Source organism: Passer montanus, unplaced genomic scaffold (genome assembly GCF_014805655.1).
Source record: "Passer montanus isolate IOZ18808 unplaced genomic scaffold, ASM1480565v1 scaffold11, whole genome shotgun sequence".
Taxonomy (NCBI): Eukaryota; Metazoa; Chordata; class Aves; order Passeriformes; family Passeridae; genus Passer; species Passer montanus.
The window spans coordinates 17,796,277-17,818,286 of record NW_024357613.1 but is presented as its reverse complement, the minus strand read 5'-3'; the positions used below and the strand labels follow the sequence as shown (position 1 = coordinate 17,818,286).

At 40.9% G+C, this 22,010-nt stretch overlaps 1 protein-coding gene across 4 annotated transcripts in view; it reads right to left on the bottom strand.

The window, feature by feature from the left end:
• Positions 1-2,181: 2,181 nt before the first annotated feature.
• OGFRL1 (opioid growth factor receptor like 1) overlaps positions 2,182-22,010 on the bottom strand; it is an 86,861-nt gene continuing 67,032 nt past the window's right edge. The window contains exons 1-7 of one of the 4 annotated variants that reach the window (XM_039725802.1): positions 16,747-17,884; positions 15,280-15,366; positions 14,677-14,758; positions 11,521-11,599; positions 11,364-11,430; positions 11,086-11,231; positions 2,182-9,120 (exon numbers count right to left, since the gene is read on the bottom strand). In XM_039725802.1, the coding sequence (XP_039581736.1) occupies positions 8,364-9,120; positions 11,086-11,231; positions 11,364-11,430; positions 11,521-11,599; positions 14,677-14,758; positions 15,280-15,366; positions 16,747-17,001 (1,473 nt within the window). In that variant the 5' untranslated portion in view covers positions 17,002-17,884 and the 3' untranslated portion in view covers positions 2,182-8,363. Of the gene's footprint in view, positions 9,121-11,085; positions 11,232-11,363; positions 11,431-11,520; positions 11,600-14,676; positions 14,759-15,279; positions 15,367-16,746; positions 17,885-22,010 lie in introns of those variants that run through there. The other 3 variants (XM_039725810.1, XM_039725819.1, XM_039725826.1) reach the window with 3 other exon arrangements.

Genomic DNA, 22,010 nt, shown 5'->3' with positions numbered 1-22,010 from the left:
CAGCCCTGGATCCTGACCAGATCCCTCTGAGAAGGTCCAATCTTCAGCTCGTCTCCTTTTGGGGCCTGTTGGATGAGAGCACCTCTGGAGAGGCGGGAGCAGCGCCATGACTCTGCCCCTAGAGCCTGCAGGACTGGCTGCCTGTGCCAGCCAGGAGTGCCACCTTCCAGGGTGCAGATAGGGCAGGGCACACCAGTGTTCTAACATCCCACCTACCTGTCCCCACTGGAGAGAGACACTTTTTAAAGAACAGGTTTTACGGTGCTGAAGCTCCACGTCCCTTATAGGTACAGTTAAAGTCAATAAAAGTCATGCTAAGGTTTTGTCTACAACGTAATGCAACTCTGAAGGTACACCAATGTAACACTCAAAAAGCAATGCCATTAAATGCCTTTATTTAGTTGCAAAATACTTTGGTGGATACTTTTACTGCTTCTATGGAGGATTATTTTTAAACTGCAGATACTCTCCAGTCATACTTACTGATTTAACCTTGCAGGGATAACACTTGGCCTGATTAATCCCAGAGAATAAAGATATTTAATATTTTTTTCTTTCAGTTTATTACCCATCCCTGGCAAACAAAGCAAAATAAATCAATTAAAATGTAATTTTAAGAAGAGTATTCCCAGGTTTGGTTAGCTAAATCACATTTTTGCAGTTAATGTGGCCTTTATAGATGTTTTAGACCTTTCTCAAGATCATCAAAATAAAACATTCTCTTCCCAGTTTTATGGCATAGCTCTCTTAGAAAAGTATTTCAGTGGAACAATTTCAAAACAAAACTTTGTGGTGTAGCTCCCTAAACCACAGAGGTAGTTACCATTTATTTTGTCTGTCTCCACCACCGCTCTGTGCATAACAAAAGTGCTTCCCAGCTCTCCTTGCTCAAACACAAGCCCTGCCACTTCAGTCCCTCCTTGTGTGCTCTCCCCTCCAGTGCAGAACTGAGCTCTGTGTGTCACCACCACTCCAGCAGCTGGAAATTCCCTAGATTTTACCCCCCAAAACAAAGCAGAGGGGGTGAGTGGATGAGAGAGATGCAGTGGGAGGCACAGAGCAGGCAGCTCCCCTGAGCCTGGGTGCCTGCCCCAGGGGGAGGCAGTGGGCAAGGCACAGGGTGCTGTGCTCATCACCCCCTTGCTGCACCTCCTCCAGAAGCTGCTCAGGCTTAATTCAGCTAAGGGCCAGCTAAATTTGGGATACCAATTTAAGCTCTTACTCTTGGAATGAGCCCCAACAAAACTTCTCAAGTGGCTCTGGCACCCATGAGGGTCTGTGCTCACACAAGAGCAGCATTTTTACTGCAGACATGCTCGAAGTCTGGAGTTGCAGGTGCTTCATCCAGCAACATCAGGGTGTGCTTCCACAGAAGCCCTGCCTTTTTCGGTGAGTTCACGCTCCCAGGGCGAGGAGGGTGACTGCCAAGGGGCAGATGAGCCACAGCAGCTGCCTCAGGGAGCTGTAACTGAGTTTTCTGGGGAGACCAACACACTGACAACCAATGATATTGGCCACGAGTTCACTGCCAACCCTGGGTGACCTGACATCACGGAAGTAGGTTTATAGAGCCATCTTAACACCAAGCTTGATTTGAGACACAGACCACATGGGAAGTCCTCCTTCAGTGTGAGGAGAACCTGTTTCTCCTCTTTAAGAAGAAACATGTGAGATTAGGAAACCCTTTCCAAATCCGCTGGGTCCCTTATAGAGCTTTATACATCTGCACTCACACCATGTGACAAACAGCTTACTGCAAAACCAGAACTGAAGCCATCCAATCCTACAGCTTCAGCACAGGATAAAAAATAACAGCAGGTTAAATGTTTCCCTGCTACATTTAAGCAGCAGCAGCCTGGTTTTGACACTGCTCCAGACAGTTTATGCCTGCATGATCATAGCGGATATTTTACCCTTTAATGTTAACAGTGTTTTGATAGTATACGTTTTTCTTATTTAAAAAAACTAACCATGGACTTTTAGAAAAGCTGACTCTGGGCCTTCCCTCATTCCTCTACTATCCATGGTCATTTTGTCACTGACAAAAAAAGAGGAGGACCAGAGCCTTTAATTCCCTACTTTTAAGTGTTAATATATTTACAGAAGACTTTACAAACAAGCGCCAAACAGCAACTGCACATTATTAGAGTTATACAATATTTGTATATGTTGCTAAAACAATGCTGCTGAATGAAGAAGCTTTATTAGTTCAGAGTTTTTGGCTGCTGTTATTAAAAATATATTTACCTGAAAGGAAATCCAAGTATTTAATTTTACAAATGATTTAAAACATAGCAGTAAGCAACATAAACTATTGCTTTTTATGTTTATACAATTTTTTGGCATAACACTGCCATACAGATACAGAATTATAAAATATCTCTTTATAGTGCATTACAAATCCAGAAACTGGTTACCACTCCTACCACATACACATGGTATTGGTACTACCAAACATGCATGGCATTCTGTGATTAAACACTGCAAAGGAATACAGAGAAGAGAGCAGGACCATTCATAAAAACTGACATAGAGCTGTTCCATTTTGCAAGTAAAAATTGTTGGGCATTGGGGATTTTCCTTTTTACTGCACTTTTTTCTTAGAATACACTTCAACAATGAAGTCTATGATATTTTCAAATTTTATCAGTGCAAAACTACACTTAATATCTGTTGCCAAAATCAAACTGCATAAAGGGCAAACAACCATGGAATACCTTAAAACACAGGAAAAAAAAAGAGCAACTAATGATTAGCAAACATGCTTCAGCAGATCCAAAAAATATAAGTGCCATAACCTTTTTCACTGCAAAACAATAATTTTCACATGGTTACCCACAGCAGTAAGTACATTCAGTATATTTCACAATAAACTTTAGTTGATGAATACACCACTGAACTTGTAAGCGTGGAAGAATTAAAGAGCCACATTTCTAAGAAGAAATGAGGTCTCTATTGAATTGATCTCTATAGCTTTTGAACTGCATTTTAGTAGTCCATTACATACAGCATGTAATAAACCTGTTCTTTAAAGTAAATTCTTGCTTTCACCAAAGGTCTTAAACTAAGTGTACTTAAGAACAAGGGCTGAAATGGGAACACAGCTTTCAAGAAAAGAAACAGCTCACAGCGAATACTGAGCACAAAGATATTACAGAGACACAATGTGCACTCCCCTTGGAGAACTGCATCTAAGTATCTGTAAATAGGGAAACCATGGTGTTGACCATAATGTGAATTGCGGGGGATTGTATCTGCTTAGACCTTTTTTGACCCATTTTCAGACTCCGACAGCCATAAAAAATACCTTTTGACCAGTTACTCCAATTACAATTGTAACTGCAAACAAGTATCAAAACAAATTACCAAAATGTGGAATGATTTCCATCTTCTACATGATCACAATGTTAGATTCACTGATGCTGGTTGCTCCAAATCCAGAGGTAGCTCACTCATATGTGGGCTAGGAATAGGTTTTCCATTTGACTCATTTTGCTTTTACACAGGTAAGAAAAAAATAAATCAACCCTGTTCTGCAGTTGGAATCTGACTTTTAACACTTAATTTACACTTTTAGCACTAGTCTACAAAAGGATTTATGTGCAAATATGTATTCAGAAGGAATAAATAAAGTAGCATTGTCTTCAACTTAGGACGAGTTTCTGCCTAAGCAGACATCTTCCACCTAAAAGCAGAAGAAACATGGGACATTTTCTGCCTAAACAGGTATTTTGTCATTAGAATCTCCCATGGCATTTAAAAACTGATTTGAAGTGGATTACTCTTCATCTTACAGTACTTTTAGTACTGAGTTCAAATGCAGCAGCAATTCTTTAATAAATAGATATGAGACAAATAAAAGATCACCTTCTCCACACAAGCCTTATTAAAACATGGAATCACAGCCACAAGAGATTGAAGATACTGAAAGAAACTGCAAGTTCAAAACCAAAAAATTCCTGGAGAAAAATGGGGTTACTGTATAATTTCTTTGTTTCACAACATCTTTTGGTGGCCAGCACTGGAGGCAGACAAAAGGCTAGAAACATCTTTGGTTCTGATCCCCACTGGCAATTCTGAGGACAACATACATCATCAGCATGATATTGTCACACTTTTATTAATGGCAAAACTTGCTTCACATACTTGCATCTTATTCATAAATACAGCTTTTGTCAAGGAAATTCAATATGATATGTTACCTGCAAAAGTGTGGTGTAAAAAATTACACTTTCACCTAAACATACATAACTATAAATTGTGATCAGTACCATCACAACAGTCAGAGAAGAAAGAGGTAAAATAACCTCTCAATTAAACAGATAGACATAAATTTTATTTAAAAACAAACAAGACCTGTTTTCCATTTAAATCCAGTAAATGTCACTTGTCTTACCTCACTGGATCATCCACCAATATTGTACAAAGCTTTTAAGGTCTGTAAACCTTCTGTTTATAGTACAGATATATGTAACTGCAGATTACTAGAATTATCCTGGAATAGTTCAGGGAGGCTTACACTAGGTTACATGAAATATTAACAATGATTATACAAATACCTAATACATTAGAGTGCTGCAATCTTAGAGCAGGAAACTGAGGAGCTGACCCAAGCCAGGGAACAGCTCTCAAAGGATTATTGCACTTATTTTTAGCATCCTTCAAGATTTTATTTGAGCAACATGAACACAAAGTCCTCAGATCTGCTCCTAGATACGTGGACAGATGTAACTACTCTTCTGCTCTGAATGGTCTGTGCTGCACACCTCATGTACCCAAGCCTTCAGTCTCTACACCTACACAGTATCAGGTACCGAGGCACACTTGTGTCTGGCATAGTAGGGCACAGAGCTGTAACTGACCTTAAAGTGCTGCATTTTTGCATGATTTGTATGATTGCCTTGTGTGTACCCATCTGTGTACTCAGTAACATTGTTCCAAGTTGCACATTGTATCCCCTCGCCATAAGATCCTCAAAATCAAATTCACAGGTATGTGCACGTACACACTACTCCCACTTAACAGTGCCAGAGGCTACTCAGATGTACTTGGGAAGAACCTTCATATGGAAGGTTCTGTGCAATTAACATATGAACAGCTCAGATTCTAGTCTAACACTGGGCCAAAATACACTATTGTAGTAAGTACAAAGAAATCCCTGAATACTTAAGCATATAGCAAGACAAAAAGAAATTTAACAGTAAGCAAACGACTTGACTTTCTTTGCATACCCTCAGTTACTGAAGCAATGGTTAACCAACTGTGTACTGGCATCTATGAGAATACAATCATTTCAACACACATATATACTGCACATATGCTGTAAACCTGAAAATCAATACTTAGAAACTTCAAGCACAGGGTGCTTCCGGTTGCTAAGGCCATGATTCTGTAACAAAAATGTATACAGTGCACCCACTTGATCCTCACAAATCTCAATGGGACGCTATGCTGTATGATTGCCCTGCAATAAACCCTTAAGTACTTGCAAATTCAGAAGAAACATTTCCTCTATGAAAAGAATGATAAATTGTCACGTTTTATATAAAGCAAAATTTGTTAGTTAAAGCTGAAGTGTCCCTTGGGAGTGATTCTGTGGATAAAGCTGTAAAACAAGGATTAGTGAGTGCAGGAGCCCACCTAACACAAAAACCCTCACTTACATAGTCCCCATATGTCTTTGTAGGCAACTGATATGCCACTACTCTTCTATGAAAATGGAGAGAATATATTGTGTTGCAGATTAAAAAAAAAACAAACCAAAAAGCATTGCAGAGTTAATACAGGTGTAAGTACCAAAGTTCTTGACAATATTTTCAGATACCTTGGCCCCTTAATGCAGACAGCTCAGTCAGATTAAAAGTATTTTAAGTACTTAATTATGAACATTGAACTAGTAAGCATGTTTAAGTGAGAGATATGTCATGATAATAGAATACTGCAGAGTAATTTTCTGGATGCACATCCCAAGAACTTTGTTTAAAATCAGGGCAAGATTTCTCTTTTTTTATTCAGTAGGCAAAAGATCTCCTGAGGTCATTGATGTTCAATCAAATGACACTATAAAGACAATAACACTTCTGTCATCTCTTATTTCATGTCAATACTCCACATTTTCTGTGAAGTGTTTAAAATTAACACTAAAGTTCATAAATTGAAGGCTTTGTATAGCTTCTTATGCTATAGTTATGTTCCCTATACACAAGGTATCCATTTTCCCTATGATACTCAAAAAATAACTATGTAAGAACAACTCTATGAAGTTTGCACAGTTAGGCACTCAAGACTGAAGAAGTCATAGGCAGAAAATGAAGTGTCCTCCCTTTCCATGTGGAGGGGCAGAGTCCTTTACTACACAGACCAGTTTTATCACAGCACTTCCTTCCCTTCTTTCCTGAAGGTCAGAGGTGAACACGAACAAGGGGATCCCAGTTCATGTCCAGGGAATTGTGAAAGGCTTCTCAGGATCTTTCTGGCCTTCAAAAGGTAGCGGCTGGAATTCTTTAGGGCATTTCTGCTCAGACAGACTTAGTGCCTACTTGAATAATCCAGGTTACCCTAAAGAAAAATCCAGGTATGTAAATTCCTTTCCTCACAAGTCACCACAAAAGGAGAAATACATCTTCCTTCTTCTCTGCTTCTTTAGGATGGAAAGAGCCTGATCCTTTTCCATAGTTCCAAGATCCCTAACTGCCACTCTATTTGATCCCAAGAACCAACCCTACCTGGAGAAAAAAAATGGATGATGCATTGCCATGATGGGCATTAGCAAAACAGAACAGAAGACATTTTGTCTATGCTCTGAAACCCCTGAAAACTTCATCATTTAGAGTTATAAGATTTGAATAAAGTCCTGTAGCATTTTGACACTCAAGCTGTAGTCAGCCTCCTGCCTTGTAACATTTAATCACCAATACATTAAAGGCAGTGGATAATATGTACACTTTTAAACATAAAATACATACAGAAGTTTTAGAGTATTTTAGAACTGTAGGAAGAGTGACTTTCACCTGCATTACTTTTTAATTCATATTCTGCACAACTAACTTGCTGGGTACTACCATTTGACTTGAACAGCAGAAAATCAGAAGAAGCTACTCAAGGAGAGCACACAGTTCTTTGGTAGAAGCTGGGAAAGATCTTAACAGTGAAAATCCTACTTGTGGGGCTCCAGCCCAGCCAACAGACTGGCCTGCCTTAAGTTTACATTGCTTATCAAAATAACATAAAACTGTGAGACTTATGATAGAGAGCAAAGAGAGGGACACAGACATCTGGAACAAAGTATCAGGACTGCCTTTGTCTCTGAGACCAGCAACAGGTGACTGCATTGTGCAGATTCTACCCAAAACTGGCCAGGAAACATTGAAGTTCAAGTAAGACAAAATTTGCCATGCCTGGTGACCTTTTCTCTGATGGCTTTGCTGATAAGGCAGTGCTCTGTGGTAAAGAAACTGCTTTTCAGCTGTCCAGAGGCTTTCCAGGTGCTGAACCCAGCTGGGGCAGTCATCTTACTACAGCAGAGTAGCAGAGAGCTTTCAAACTGAGACCAAATCTGAGAGATTGAAGAGATCCCTCTCCCCAGATCAGTTGTAACAAATGAGTCAAGAGAAGGGAGAATTTAACAGGGACTAAAAGAAGTCTAAAGTGCAATGTCCCTTGTATCCAAAAGCTGTGGATACAGCTTTGTAAGTTAAATTTGATTCGTAAGTTAAAACTTTGTAAGGATTTGTAAGCTAAAACTTTTATTCAATGTACAGTGATTCCCAGCTGTATAGGACATGATACATGCTATCCATTGTTAAGTGCCTCCAACAAAGATGCTAATCTAAGCTAAAAGATACAGTGCAAATACTGCTATTAATCATGACCACAGTTCCTAAAAAAATCACCACTAGGGTAAAAAAACTGTGGTTTTGAAATTATTTGAAATAATTTTGAAATAATTTTGAAATAATTTCTAGTAATTGCCTAAATGGAAAACAAAACTTAAAGCAAACTTAAAGTAAACTTAAAAATTTTGATGTTCCAAGGCATTTTAGTTGTTACACTTTATTTTTTTTTAATACTGGATGGATTTAAAAAAGTAGATAAGCTTTTCTGTGCAATCTGTCTGGAAAAGATAATGAACTTCTTAGCTTTCAATATGCATGATTGTTTTAAAGAGACACACCTGGCTGACTGCTGATAAACTGAGGTTGAAAAAACCAAAACTCATTAACCTAACAGAAACCTAATCTGATGCATTTGCAACAAGCATAGTCTTGTAAACTAACATTAGATGGAAATTTCAATCAAAATTAAGAAGCAATAAATAATTTGCTTCATTCAAAGTGAAACAAAGATTTTTTAAAATCTCAGACTCATGGTTTGAGCTCATCCTTAGTTTTTGTGGTGGTTCCCCCTGAAAATGTATCCTTATCAAGATTATCTTGTAGATCTGCTGATGGGTCATTTGAAGTATTCTCAGTGTTACATAAATCTTCCTCTATAATGCCTGGGTGATTTCCACAGTCGTTCAGATTTTCATCATCGTTTTTGGAATAAGAAGCGTCCTCCTTTCTGTCTGAATTATCATTAATTTCTTCTGATTTTGAAAGTTGACTGGTATCAGTGTCACTGTTCTTTTCACTGTTGTTCTGCCTAACAGCATCACAGTTCACTTCTTGTTCATCTTGATCATTTTCTTCCTCAGTTTTTGTGAATTCTACCTTTCTTTCTTCAATTATTTTACCAACTGAGCTTCCACTTGCCGATGTATTCTTAGGTTCTTTTGGTTTCTTATGCTTAGAAATATGACTGTTGGGAATAGAAACTGGAGATGCTGGCTTTTTATTTGTTTTGCTTCCCTCTGACTTCTGCTTTCTTGGGGGTCCCCAGATAAAATGCTCTGAGGGGGTATAATGTTGCTGGGCAAATCTCAGCAGTTTCCTCCTTTCTCTTCTGTCTCTAATAGTATACACAAAATATTCTAGAGCGCTTTGCTTAATGTTGGGAATGGTATCTTCCACAAGAGCTTCATGCAGAATAAATTTTACCAGTGGAGATTTGAAACTCTCATATCCAAGTTCACCAAGACTTTTCAGAATTCGAGTGATTCTCAAGTAGTTATGTTGAGACCTTTGAAAGAAATGGGTAAAAAAAAAAATCTATTGAATCAGAAAAAAAAACAACACTTATAAATACAGAAGTGGAACTGCAATTCCTCAGTCCTTTTTATGACTTCAGATATGTACTTCAGACTCCCTATATTTTCTCAAAGCTGCTGAAGCTTACTAAGCACCTCCTTTGTGAGTGAAAATTAATGTTTGTAAAAAGCACTGGGGGAGAGAGCTGAAAGCAAATAAAATCAAATGTACTGATTTTGATTCCTTCTGCTGTATGAGAAGGGCAACAAAGCTGGTGAAGGGTCTGGAACCTGTAAGTCCTATGTGGAGCAGGCAAAGTTAATGGGGTTCTTTATTCTGGAGCAACAAAGGGGACACATTGCTCTCTACAACTGCCTGAAAGGAGGCTGTGGCAAGGGGTGGTCGGCTTCTTGTGCAAGGCAACAAGTGACAGAACAAGGGGTAACAGCCTCAGGTTGCACCAAGCTGAGGTTCAGATTGGGCATGAGGAAAATTTCTTCCCTGAAAGAGTGGTTAAGCATTGGAACAGGCTGCCCAGGGAAGTGGTGGAATCACCATCCCTGCAAGTGTTCAAAAGATGAGTAGATGTGGCACTTAGTGGTATGGTCTAGTTGGTATGTGGTGGTTGGTCAAAGATTGGACTCAATGATGTCAGAGGATTTTTTCCAACCTTAATGATTCTATGCTGTTCTCCTTCTGGGGAGAAGAGCCAGTCACTTTGTAAACAAAAGGGTGTGTAGTGTATTTACAGTGCAGCCACAGAACAGGGCTCATTGCACTTCACTCAAGTTATTTCAAAGCTGGGTCTCCAGTCTAGACCAGCACCTGCACTGCTGATACAGTCAGTGCTGGGGGAAAAACAGGCACCTCTGGAGAGTAAGTCCCACTGTTGTAGGAAATATCAAAGAGAAAATGAACTAATTGTCTTCTGCCACTGATCATGAAAAGGTCTTTTCCTTGTGAAGCACACCTTAGTATGCAGTAAAACTTTGCACTTTGAATTTTAGATGGATAAAATTAGGTAAAGAGAGTCCCAAATCCTGACTTAAAACTGAAGCTACTCACTGGAAAGGACAGGAGTGAAAGCATGCAGTAACATTTGGGCTTCCTGAAAACCTGTTTTATCTGTGGCCTGAGTCTGAGCCCACACCCATATTGGCTCATATAATATTTATGTAAAATTATTAACAAATTATTCCCATTATTCACCTGGAATCCATCAGCAATTGTACCTACAAGGTTTTCTGATGACAGGAGAACAAAATGCTGCAAGAAAATATCCTGCAGCTCTAAGGTCACAGATATTAGGAAGGTGAGCACAAGATTTGAAAAGAGGTTTTGGTACAATTAATCTATATGAGACAAAATTCAGTGCAAACTTAGGATCCACACAATACCAATGTAAAGCAACTGATGTAATTTGCTGAACACTGGGCCAAGGCTTGACATAACATGTCTAAAACTTTCCAAATCAGCATTTCAATTAAAAATACTCAAATACAAAGTATTTCATGTTTTGAGGAGGGAGGGAAATCTTGTTACTTAACCTTCATACAGGTGTGGAGAATTTAATCTTTCTCAAAAAGAAACGTAAATACAAAGACAAGCCACTTTTTTTTTCCTAAGTGAGAAGCAGCACTTTGGGATTGGGTGAAAACAAATTCAGTACCATGACAAATTAGTTTGGAGCTGTGATCTTGCTCAGCACCATCTAAAGTTGTATTTTCAAGCAATTAATGATGTCACTCCAACTGGCAATGGGTGAGAAGAACAACCAAAAAAAGGGGAAGGAGGAACATACAGCAAGAGGCACAAACTAGGCATCAACTATTTATTTTTCTCTTTTTTTTTTTTTCCTGGCAGTCCTTGGAAAAAATCTCTTTGCTTTCTCTAGAAAACAAAAGGATAAAGAGATTCTACAGCAATTCTACCAAGTGAAGTGCATGTCATTACTTACTCATTCAAATGCTGAAATCTTTCTTGCCAGTTAGCAGCTCGTGCTACATTTCCAGTTTTATCAATTAGTTTTATTCCAAAAAACTCCAACATCATTTTGTAAGCCAAAAGGAATCTTCTAATGGCTTCTTTTGTTTTCTTGAATTCCTAATGGACAAAGAATATGTCCAAAATTCTTAATGGCACTAAAGCAAGTACTTTTGCATCATAAGACATAAAAAAATGCAGTTATGTATTAAAATCACTGTGATGGTTTGTATGGAGCTCAGTTTGAATTACCTCAATTTCATATGTAGTTAATTCTTTAGCATAGAAGTTCAGACCTTGTTCCCTTAGTGGAAAAAGCCTGTTAAAAGAAGAAGTGCATTATGGCTCGGTGTAAGAACACTTAATCAAATTAATGTTTTGAAACAGAAATAGGTAATAATTGACCAACCACTGTATGTAAGTGTGGTTATGTTCCAGTTTTTCATAGTCTCCTTTCCATTTATTTAGGACTTCTTCAATATAAACCCCTGCATAAAAATAATTTGAAAAACTGTTAGGTAGCCATCAAAATCAGCACTCAGCTACATAAAGAACATGTTAAAATAATTATAGAACACATACTTTAATTGTCTTTCATATACTACGTGAAATAAGGTCTATTGCAGTCATAAATAAATTGATTTTAATTCAAAACTAATTTAGTTACTAAAACTTAATTTAAAAATAAGGTACTTGTAAAATGTCAATATAAACAAAACCAACTGACTTGTTATCAACAAGTGAAGGTAAGTGGCAGCAACCTATGCAAAACATATCCAAGAGTTCTCATGTCATAGATCCCTTTATCACACTGACTGGGAATTAACAAACTTCTCCCATAAAACACCGCACTGTGAATCACCGGTCATTGCTTTTACACGACAAAACTCTGCATCTATCTATCTATCTATCTATCTATCTATCAATCTATTTATCCATCCATCCACCCACCCATCTATCTAATCCTTATAGAACAAAGCCTCAACTCTTTAGAAAATCTCCCATACCAGGGATCTCTACTGCTGCAAAATACCATTATGACTGGGAAGTCTTTCTCAATTAATAGTGGCCAAACACAACACTGAGACTGTGCTCATGAAAATTCAGTCACGGGCCAGGTCACTTTTCCAGGTTACTACAGGGATATACAAAGTACAGAAAAGGATGATCCTTGTTCCCAAAGCTGTACAGTATCTTTCCATGAATGAGCATTATGTTCATCTGTTTCTTTTCTGAAACCAACAACAGTTTCAGTACTGCTGCACAGCATCTCCCAAGGTCAAACAGCACAGGAGCAACCTAAAAAAACCAAAGCTCCATGTATATTGTCTCCTACTCTACATTTAAGATGTCTTTTTGCCCCATTTGGGTCTCAATGGCAAAGAAGGACACATTTGATACTTTTATTTAAGAAGTAAAGAAAGCAGCTAGTCTAAGGGGTTGCTAAGTACATGGGGTTTCCAGTGTACGCAAAGCTGGAAAAGGACCTTGGAAAGAGGACCTTCACCATTGTGAATACAATACACTGCATTGTATCCAACCTGTATTTCAAGTATTGGAAAACTTGCTGTGCAGTCTCAGGACAGAGAGACAAGCAGACCAGCTCTGGTCCAGAACCACAAGCTAAATCTGTAGGCCATGGAACTAAACTTCAGATCTAGTATTGCACTAGAAATGTTTTGGAGTTTTTTAACAACATCCTCCAGTATTTCAGTCCTTAACCTGGTAGCTAAGACTCCCTCTGAACATTCTCACAAATCCACAGACTTGGGTCAAGGTGATGGTTAATCTTTTCCATTCTCAATACAAACTTCTGCAAAACCAGAGCTCACAGCCAACAACACGTCAGCCTCCATGGCTTATCAGCTACATTTGACATTACTAACTGTGGTTTTCTCCTAGAACACTAAGAGAAATGTAATTCTTTACAAATTTTGGGAGGGAAGCCCTCCTACAGCTTTCATGACTATCTCTTCTTAAAGCTAATCCTCTTGACTCACCCCTTCATTTTGGACTTTAAAGGAGTTCTTCCTCACAACCTTTTCTGTCTTCTAGTTTCAGAGCCATATGGTCCCCAGGTTCACAGAGACCTCAATGCCCTTAGCTTTCTTTCTATTTCTGTTCTCTATGTAATGTGTCCCAAATCTGCTACTTCTTTACTGGCAATTCCCAGACCCACGCCTTCTTGCAGTCAAGCTAAAACTGACTAAAAGCATCTGCCTTAGGGTATCTAGATAAAGTGCAAGCCGGTTAAAGCAAAAGTCTTATCTTCCTTTTACAACCTGAGTTATCTTCTCACTTGCTAAGGGTATTACTGCTATCTTGTCTACAAACAGTTCTCATCTTCAACTTTCCTGTGTGTACATTTTTACAACCTTCTGTGTAACATTCCCTTCCATCCACCCTCCTATCTAAACTCACACACTTGGCATCTCAACTTTTTTTTCCCTGTCCTTGAAAAGTGCTTTCTTGTCATGCTTACACCTACCCTGAATGTTGCTGAACACAGCTACCCTGAATGCTGGGAAGATCATCTTTCTATACTGTTATTTTTTTATACTGACCCGTTTTTTTTGCTTCGCATTCTTCCACTGTGAAACCCTGCTCTGTTACATCAAACAAAAACAACACACCTTCACTTCCAAAGCCTTTGTGACCTGTCCCTCATTACCTTATCAGAACCTATTTGTTGCTATGAGACTGATCCTGCTTCCAACAGGATCCTGCCTCAGAGGCAGCCTACACATCTCACTCCTTCTGCACTCCAACATGCACTTCACTATTTCCTACCAAGCCGCTCTCATGCTGAGAGGATCCTTTGGCAGATACCTTCAAAGTAACCTTGTCATCATCCTTTTAAAACTCAGAAAATCTTATTTTTGGCCTTCAGTTTGTCTTTTTTGCTAATGGCTAAGCTCTCATGTGCTGAGACTTCTGTCTATCACCCTAACCAAGACTGCTTTATTGCCTCCTCCTGCTTCCCCATCTGTCTGCTATCCTATTGTCTCATATGTCAACTGCAAACTCTTTAGAGTAGGGCTCGTCATCTTTCAGCTTCTCCTGTGTTTGTGCAGAATGCTGCATATGAGGTTCCTGCTCCACTACCAGAACCACTAGGGACACTGAGAAATGGCTTTATTATTGGTATTACAATAAACTCACACAAGATTAAAGCAATTTTTTTTCACTTACACAGTTCTAGGGATAACACCCAGAGATCGCTGCCACTCCTATTCAAACAGCAAGTTTGTGCAATACAGTGGAAGAACTTTATCTTTGTTTAATAAAAGGTACTGCCACAAACAGTGGTACTAACAACGCCTTGCACTACTTCATGCTGATAATGTCTAAGAAAAGCACCATCTTCCTAGAGTGAAAGCTAACTCTGTTTTAAGCACAAACTGCTCTTGTGTTATCCATGTGCTACTCCAGCATGGGAGGTTCATGTTCTACAGTATATTACTATACACCTTTAATCTGCCTCAATTATCACCACTGTTTCAATTTGCTACTATCATTAGTGAGCATTCTTTTGTTATCACCGTTATTGTCGCAAATTACTCACCATCAGGTTTAAATGGGATTTTATTTTTGTAAAACCGGAGATTGCACAAGTCATTTTGATACCGAAGATCTTTAAAGTTCTGCTAAAAGAAAGGAAACAGGACATTATCAGCCTACAAAAACCTACCAAGACTATCCAGAAAGTGATACTGGGCTCTTTGAGTAATTTAAGGGCAAAAGACTTCAGAGTTTTAGGAACCACAGAGTTCTACTCATGCACTTCAAGACTGAGTTTAAGGATCTGAAAATTTTTTCTGGTTGGTACCTTCTCCTAGTGAGCCAGCAGCAAGAACAGCAGCACCCTCCCCCTTCAGCCTCAAGGAACTTGAGAGACAAATAATCAGTCAGGCAAACTCTATGACCTATCATCTTTGATATCCAAGGCACAAGCCTTTTCCTGGGTCCTTACCACAGTTCCCAAGCTTACACATATCACGTGCTTACATGTTTGCCCGGGATGAAAAGACATTGATTTTCTCCCACTCGCATATGTTGTGCCTCAGCTTTTTGGTTTGTGTATCAGCTTTTTGGTTCTCATTTCTTGTACTTACTGAAGAATGTCTTTTTACTGAAAAGGCAATTTTAAACCATAAAATGTTCTTACTGGATACTGGTGTCGGTACTTGTATAAATCTCTTGCTGCATAGAAGCTTCTCTTTGGCTTGGCTGTCAGCTCAGTTCCATCACCACTCTGAAACAGTTAGAAAGCAGATAATCATCATACACAAACCCCCTAAATAGAATACTTGTATAATATTAAAATAATTACTTTTCCTTATGGATTTCAGCAATGTAAACAAATGTAAGTGCATGTATTTGTCTACTGTTTGCTCAAACACTGAAAATTTCCCTGCTCAATACTTACACAACACACTTTAAACCTAAGTTAAAAAAATTAATCTAAAATACAAAAGCAAGACTACGAATTGTCCTTCCAATGAGGCTGAATTTGAGCTAAACCAACAGTGTGATTGTCATTTCGAAACACAAGACTTCAAAGGAATCTGGCAAGTGCTAATACAAGGTGAAATAAGTAACTGAACTTGAAAATGCAGAGACACAGAAACACCACCAATTTTGAGGAGGAAATCATAACATTAAAAAAAAAAGTGGGGTACACAGACTTAATTACTACTATTGCACCCTGTGGAAAACAGTTACTAAAAATATTTAATTCTACTCCTTGCAAAACACATGTAATAGGTTAAAGTCGAGCTTAAAAGAGGAAGTTCTCTGGGACTACACTGGGCATTTGCCATTCTTATTGCCCATACATGGCTCATCAACTGGACATTAATGACAAACTACTATGTTCCTTCCTCCTTTCACAAAACCAGCTTTGACCATACCTGCAGTCAAAACACAGTTGAACAAGACACACCCCTTGACACTTGGCTATCCGGGACTAGTATCACCATGTAACAAGCAGAAAAGGGAAAGACACTTAAGCTTACTAATTTTGTTTGGTCTCTGCACCAAAACACAATATATCTAGCAACCTAAAAAAAGACCCAGCTGCTCCACCCTACATGGTATTCTAATTCAAAATTATTGTCAAAAGAACACTTTAAGCTCGGCATTTACAAAGCCGAGAAGAGAAACTCGCTCTGAAAATTCGTCACACCCACCGAGGAGTCACAATTCCATTGCCACGTAAGATCAAATATTTAGATTTTTATCCTGGTTAATGAATAGGCCACTTTAAATGCTCCATTTAATTTAAAACACAGCCTTCCCTGGAAACAGCAGCAACGGGAATGTCAACGACACCAAGGCCTCGATTTTCTCCCATTAATGACAGGGGAGGGGTGGGGAGAGATAAACCCGGGCTCGTCCTTAGCGGAGATGCAGCGCTGGGCTCTCCCAGCCGCTCCGGCCGCTGGCAGGTGCCTCCGGCACAGCGCGGGCCCGCGAGTGCCGCAGAGCAGCGGGAGCGGGCCCGCCCGGACCGCGGCTCGCCTCGCCTCGCCTCGGCTCGGCTCCGGTCCGCCCGTCCCGCTCGGCCGCCGGGCCCACGGGCAGGGCAGGGCAGGGCAGGGCAGGGCGAGGCTGCGTCCGGCGCTGCCGGTACCTGCTCGGGGCTGGCGGCGTCCGCCTCTGCCCGCTCCGCGTCCTCCTGCGCTGGCGGGGCCGGCGGCGGCTCCCCGGGCCGGCAGTCGGCGGCGGGCGGCTCGGGCGGCTCTTCCCCGCCTCCCGCGGCGGCGCACACCCCCTCCTGCCGCCGCGGCTCCGCCGCCTCGGGCTCCGAGTCGGTCTCCCAGGTGGAGTCGCAGTCCTCCACCGTGGTGGGCTCCTTGAAGCTGACCCCGCTCAGCAGGCTGCCCATCGGCCCGGAGGCCGCGGAGGCCGAGGGCTGCGAGCGGCCGCGGGCTGCCTACGGCTGCGGCATGGCGGGGCGGGGCGGCGGCGGCCGGGGCTGCTCCCCGCCCGGCCCCAGCCCACGGACACGCGCGGGGCGGAGCTGGAGCTCCGGGATTTCCACAAGAAACACGCGCGCCCAGCCCTGGCGGCGGGCGCCGGGCAACACCCGGCGGCCGGCACCGCGGGTCGGGCGGGGCGACTCAGGGTGTTGGCAGGCCGTGCTCGAGGGGAGAGCTTCCCCTCCGAGGAGTTGCCTCGAGGGCATTTCACTTCCCGGAGGAGACCGCGCTGTCCCCTGAATGAAGGCTTATGAGCAGCAAGTGGGTGCGGGCGTTCATCGAGAAGAGCGGGGCTGGCGGCTGCCCCAGAGCAGCGGTGTGGGGAGGTGATGCTCTGAGTGACAGAAGTGGTCGTGACACCTGCAGCGAGCAAGCTCCGGCTGTCCACGAGACGTGGGAACTGTTGACCCCAAAGAGTGTATGGGTACTAGAGAAGACAGGAATGGAGGGGTAATACTGCGGTAACCAGCCAGTTTTGGCAGCTTCTAAAATTCCTGCGAGTTTGGGGGGGAAACTGACATGATGTTCAAGGACCAATTTGAAGGGGCAGTGACAATGTATTTTGTATTTGGCTAGTACATGCCTTTTGGACAGAAGCACTGCCAGGAGTGAAAACCTGATGAATTTACAGCTTAGCACGTTGTTCCAGTGCCTACTCTCACCCTCATGTCTAAAAACATGTCCTAATTTCTAACCAGGGTTGGTAGGCTTTAGTTCACTCTCAGGGATTTCTGCCTTCTTCTTAAAGACAATTCTGTGATGTCTGGTGACCACTCCTAATGATGTGGATTATCAAGTCATCTCAGTCCTCCTCTTCTTGGTAAACCAAACAGGCTGAGCTTCTTCAGCCTCTCGCCATAAATTCCCTTTCACATTCCTTCACTCTAAGTTATACTTTTTTTTGTCTGCCATGTGTTGAATGTTTTAGCATCTGTTTCAAGTGCAGGTATCAACATTTTAACTGGATGTCAGGGTCATCAGTATAGAGGTGGTTTCATCTATATATTCTTGTTTCCCTATTCAGTCTCTATAAACTGAAGGATCATTTTAAGTCAAGTTGCCACAGTGTCATGCTTAGATGCACTCATGTCACTCTTGTACATAACCAACCTTCAGGTTAATTTGAAGCATGTTAGCTGCACCCACTGACACCAAACACAAGAAATTACTGGGAATGCCCTGATTTGTCAGACCTTGTTTCAGGCAAGTGCATTGGCAGTCGCAGCTCACCTAGATACAGTCACAGCTGCATGCCTGACCTGAGAGCCTGTAACACAGCTCAGTCTACTCCTGCTGCCCATGCCCCTGCTGCCTCCCACCATCACCCACCTTGGCCAAGACATTTCTCCTCCTCCTGTGCTCTTCATGGAGATCAATGAAGCCCACTCAGCCTTTCCAATACCCTTAGTCACCATCATGCCAGCTGCTTCCCTCCTCAGGATCCAGCTACTCCCACTCCCAAGATCAAAGCCAGTGGCCTAAGCCAAGACTTCCCCTCCACCCCCAACCCCCAGTCTACAAGGTCTACTGGAACTTTTTTGATATGTGATATTAAGGAATGCATGTAGTTCAGTCTCATTTTTGCCAGGATATCATTTTAATAAAGAATAAAAAAATCCCTGTCAAGCAGGAACAAGAAAGGTTATAAGAGGGCAAGCAGTAAGACTAGATGCTAGGGCTGCAATTGAGGGAACAGAGCCTTTTATAACACTCATGCTTATGTATCACATTTTTGGAGCATTCTCTCTTCTTTCATCTCACTTTGGGGGAAAAGATTTATTTTCTGCTTCCACAGTATCTCCTCCCATGTTGTTGGCATAGTTTGAAGACATAGTTGGCATAGTTAAGAAATTCTGACATTTGGAACACATTTTTCTTGACTACCTGCTGACCAGGTACTTCCATTGGCCAACATCTACTGGCCCAGTACAGACCAGTTCTGCTTCCTCTCCCCTGCTACAGCTTTTGTCAAGGTTCCCTCACTGGAATTGTGTTTATACTATGGACAGTGGAGCTTCAAAAGCATGCCTTGCATGTGCATTAAAAATCCGGGGAAGGTTTTGATGCCATTTCAGTTTGCATGGCAGTTAATCCCACAAACTAAAGATCTTTCTGCAAGAAAGCTCAATTTCATGTGCAAATAACTGCGCCTTATTATAGAAAGCTCAGTTTTACCTGAAGAGCAAGGCTGTCAGCCAATTCTCAAAGCTGTCGACCAGATCTCATAACAGAATTTTAGGTAGATTTTTAAAAGATCTGGATCTCAGAGCACTAAAAAGAACTAGGAGTCAAGTGAGCTGGTGGTAGAGCTCACCAAGACACTCCCCATCATTTACCATCAGTCCTGCTTAACCAGGGAGGTCCCAGATGACTGGAGGTTAATCAATATGATGCCCACCTACAAGATGGGTATCTTGGGGTGATTTTACAATGAGAAGTCTATTCCCTTATCATCTTCTGTATGCCCAGAAATGGTTGCTGCAGTTTTAAGGTGGGTGGTGGGGAGGGGTGAGCCTTGGGACTCTTCCACAGGCTTATTCAGAGCTTCATTCCCCAGGCATCCCTGGTGCCATGAGGACCACATCCTTTTTTTTTTTTTTTTTTGCTTAGCTAGCTTGGTTTTTTTGGTTTTTTTTGTTTTTTTTTTTACTGTCCCTGGCCTTGGAGAGTCTGCTGCAGCAGCATTTTTTTTTTTTGTTGTTGTTGTTTTTTGTTTTGTTTTTTTTTTTACTTTCCCTGGCCTTGGAGAGTCTGCTGCAGTGGCAGTCCTTGGGTGGCTTTTTTTACAAGGTAGACAGTATGGTTTGGTTTTGGACTGAGATGCAAGAGAACGACCAGAGGGAGAAGAGTTGGCTGGGCCTGCTCCATCTCAGCCCCAGACCATGGAAAAGCTGAGCCAGTGAGAAAAAGGACACCACATCCACCTCCTTCACCTGCTATGAAGAGGGGGCCAACACCAGAGATTCACCAGGTTCCCATCTGTTTTGCTGGAGCTGCTGTGTGAACCTTTTGTTTTGGTTTGGTTTGGTTTTTTCCTTTAGACAGGAGCTGGTGCCATTTTTTTCTCCCCACCAGGTTGCCAGTCATGGTGGCATGTTGTGGTTTTATTATTTTTTTGCTTCCCTGGCATTTGAGATTTTTGTTCTGGTGGTGGTGGGGGATCTGCCCTTTGCCAGGTGTATGTATTTTTCCTGTGAACAATGTGTTCTTTTAGGGTTGCAGCTTATTGCTGGTTCTGGTTGTGAACTTGAGGCAGTTTGGATTCATGAAGAGGCTCTAGCACCTTAAATAGCTTTGTAGGGTGGTATTTCAGAGCTTGAACAGATTCCCACAAGACATATCTTATTTAGAAAAAAATAAATTCCAGTACCTCACAGTCAGAACTGGTAGTCATTTTTGCAAAGGTAGTGAATTTATGGCACTTGAGTTCACTAAAGTAGTCCTGTACAATAGAAGATGACTAAGTGCTAAAGCCAGGAGGATCTGTTTCAATCAAGTAGTTTGACTGTCACATAACACAGGTGGAAAACAACAGAAGACCTGAAGTACTGCAAAGCACTGTGCATCTAATACAGACTTTCATAAGGCTTATAAAAAATAAGCACTTGACTTCTGATTATATATATTTATATACATCTTAAACAGCATAGATTAGTCAAAGCCATGGGTTTTTTTCCTTTGATGAGGACATAGCTTTATGAGGGATTCAAAGTGGAAACCACATTGCTTTCTCAAAGCTAATGCTGCATGTGATAACTGTTAAAAATTATTAAAAATGTGGTAATTGTAATACTTTATCATTATCTTGGGAGGATACTTGGAATAGAATACCAGAGAGGTCAATTGACAACTGTGGAGAGACTTACCAACCTAATATTAAGGTGATATAAAGCTGGGAGGGATTATGCAGCCGTAGAGGATATAGTAGACTACAAAACTGCTTTGATAAATGACAGATGAGGGTAAAATAAATAACATTGGTAAAATGAAATTTAGTTGAGCTAATGTAAAATGATTCACAGTGGATATTTAAATATACAAAGGTAGATTTAGAAAATGCATAAATGCATTGATATGACAGAAATGTCTGAGAGCTACAGTATTATTTGCATCCATTCAGACAAGGGTCCAAATATATTTGGACACCAACATTGGGAAAGTGTTCAAAGTCATACAGGTATGACAATGTCTTGTATGAAGTAGCTGTAGCTGACTGGTATTTTAATGGGATTTGTTACCTCATTTGCTTATTTTTTGACTATGGTGAATGTCAATTCTCTTCTTTAGTCCAGTAATGCCCCAGACTAAATGCCAAGCTTGATGTAGTAGTTATAGAAGGTGAATCTAATTTATAAAGTTCTCCATAATTTCCCTCTAGTGAGTGTCATTGGAAATGATTAACTAACTGTAAACTCAGAAGTCAGGTTGCATATTTGCCTAAATTTGTTTCTATTGAAATCTGAAATTAATTTACAGCGAAGAAAAGACTTCACATAAATCATGCTAGATGTGACAGATCAGTGTATTAAGCTCAGTAAAGCCAGTGAAAGTTCTCTCATTTTTGCTGGGTTTATGACTACAAATGTGAAGACCTTAACTGAAGCCCTGTTTATTGGAGTGTCTTGCCCTACAAGTCTGTAAAAGGTCACTTCAGAACAAATTAATAGAAGAGTGTTTTAGTTTAAGATGATCTGTCTAAGTGTCAGATGCAGTCTCAGTGTAGTACTTAAGCCTCTAAGATTCTGCTTGCTGTCATTCAGATAGAGTTTGATCAGCCAGTTTCTTGAGAGGAAACTGATCCAGTCCAGGATGCAACCTGGTCTAAATGAATTGCTGTGCAGAAACCCTTGATTTACAGCTGGAATCCTACATCAGCCTTGGGATGGACTAGAACCAGCTACCCAGGTTGGCACTA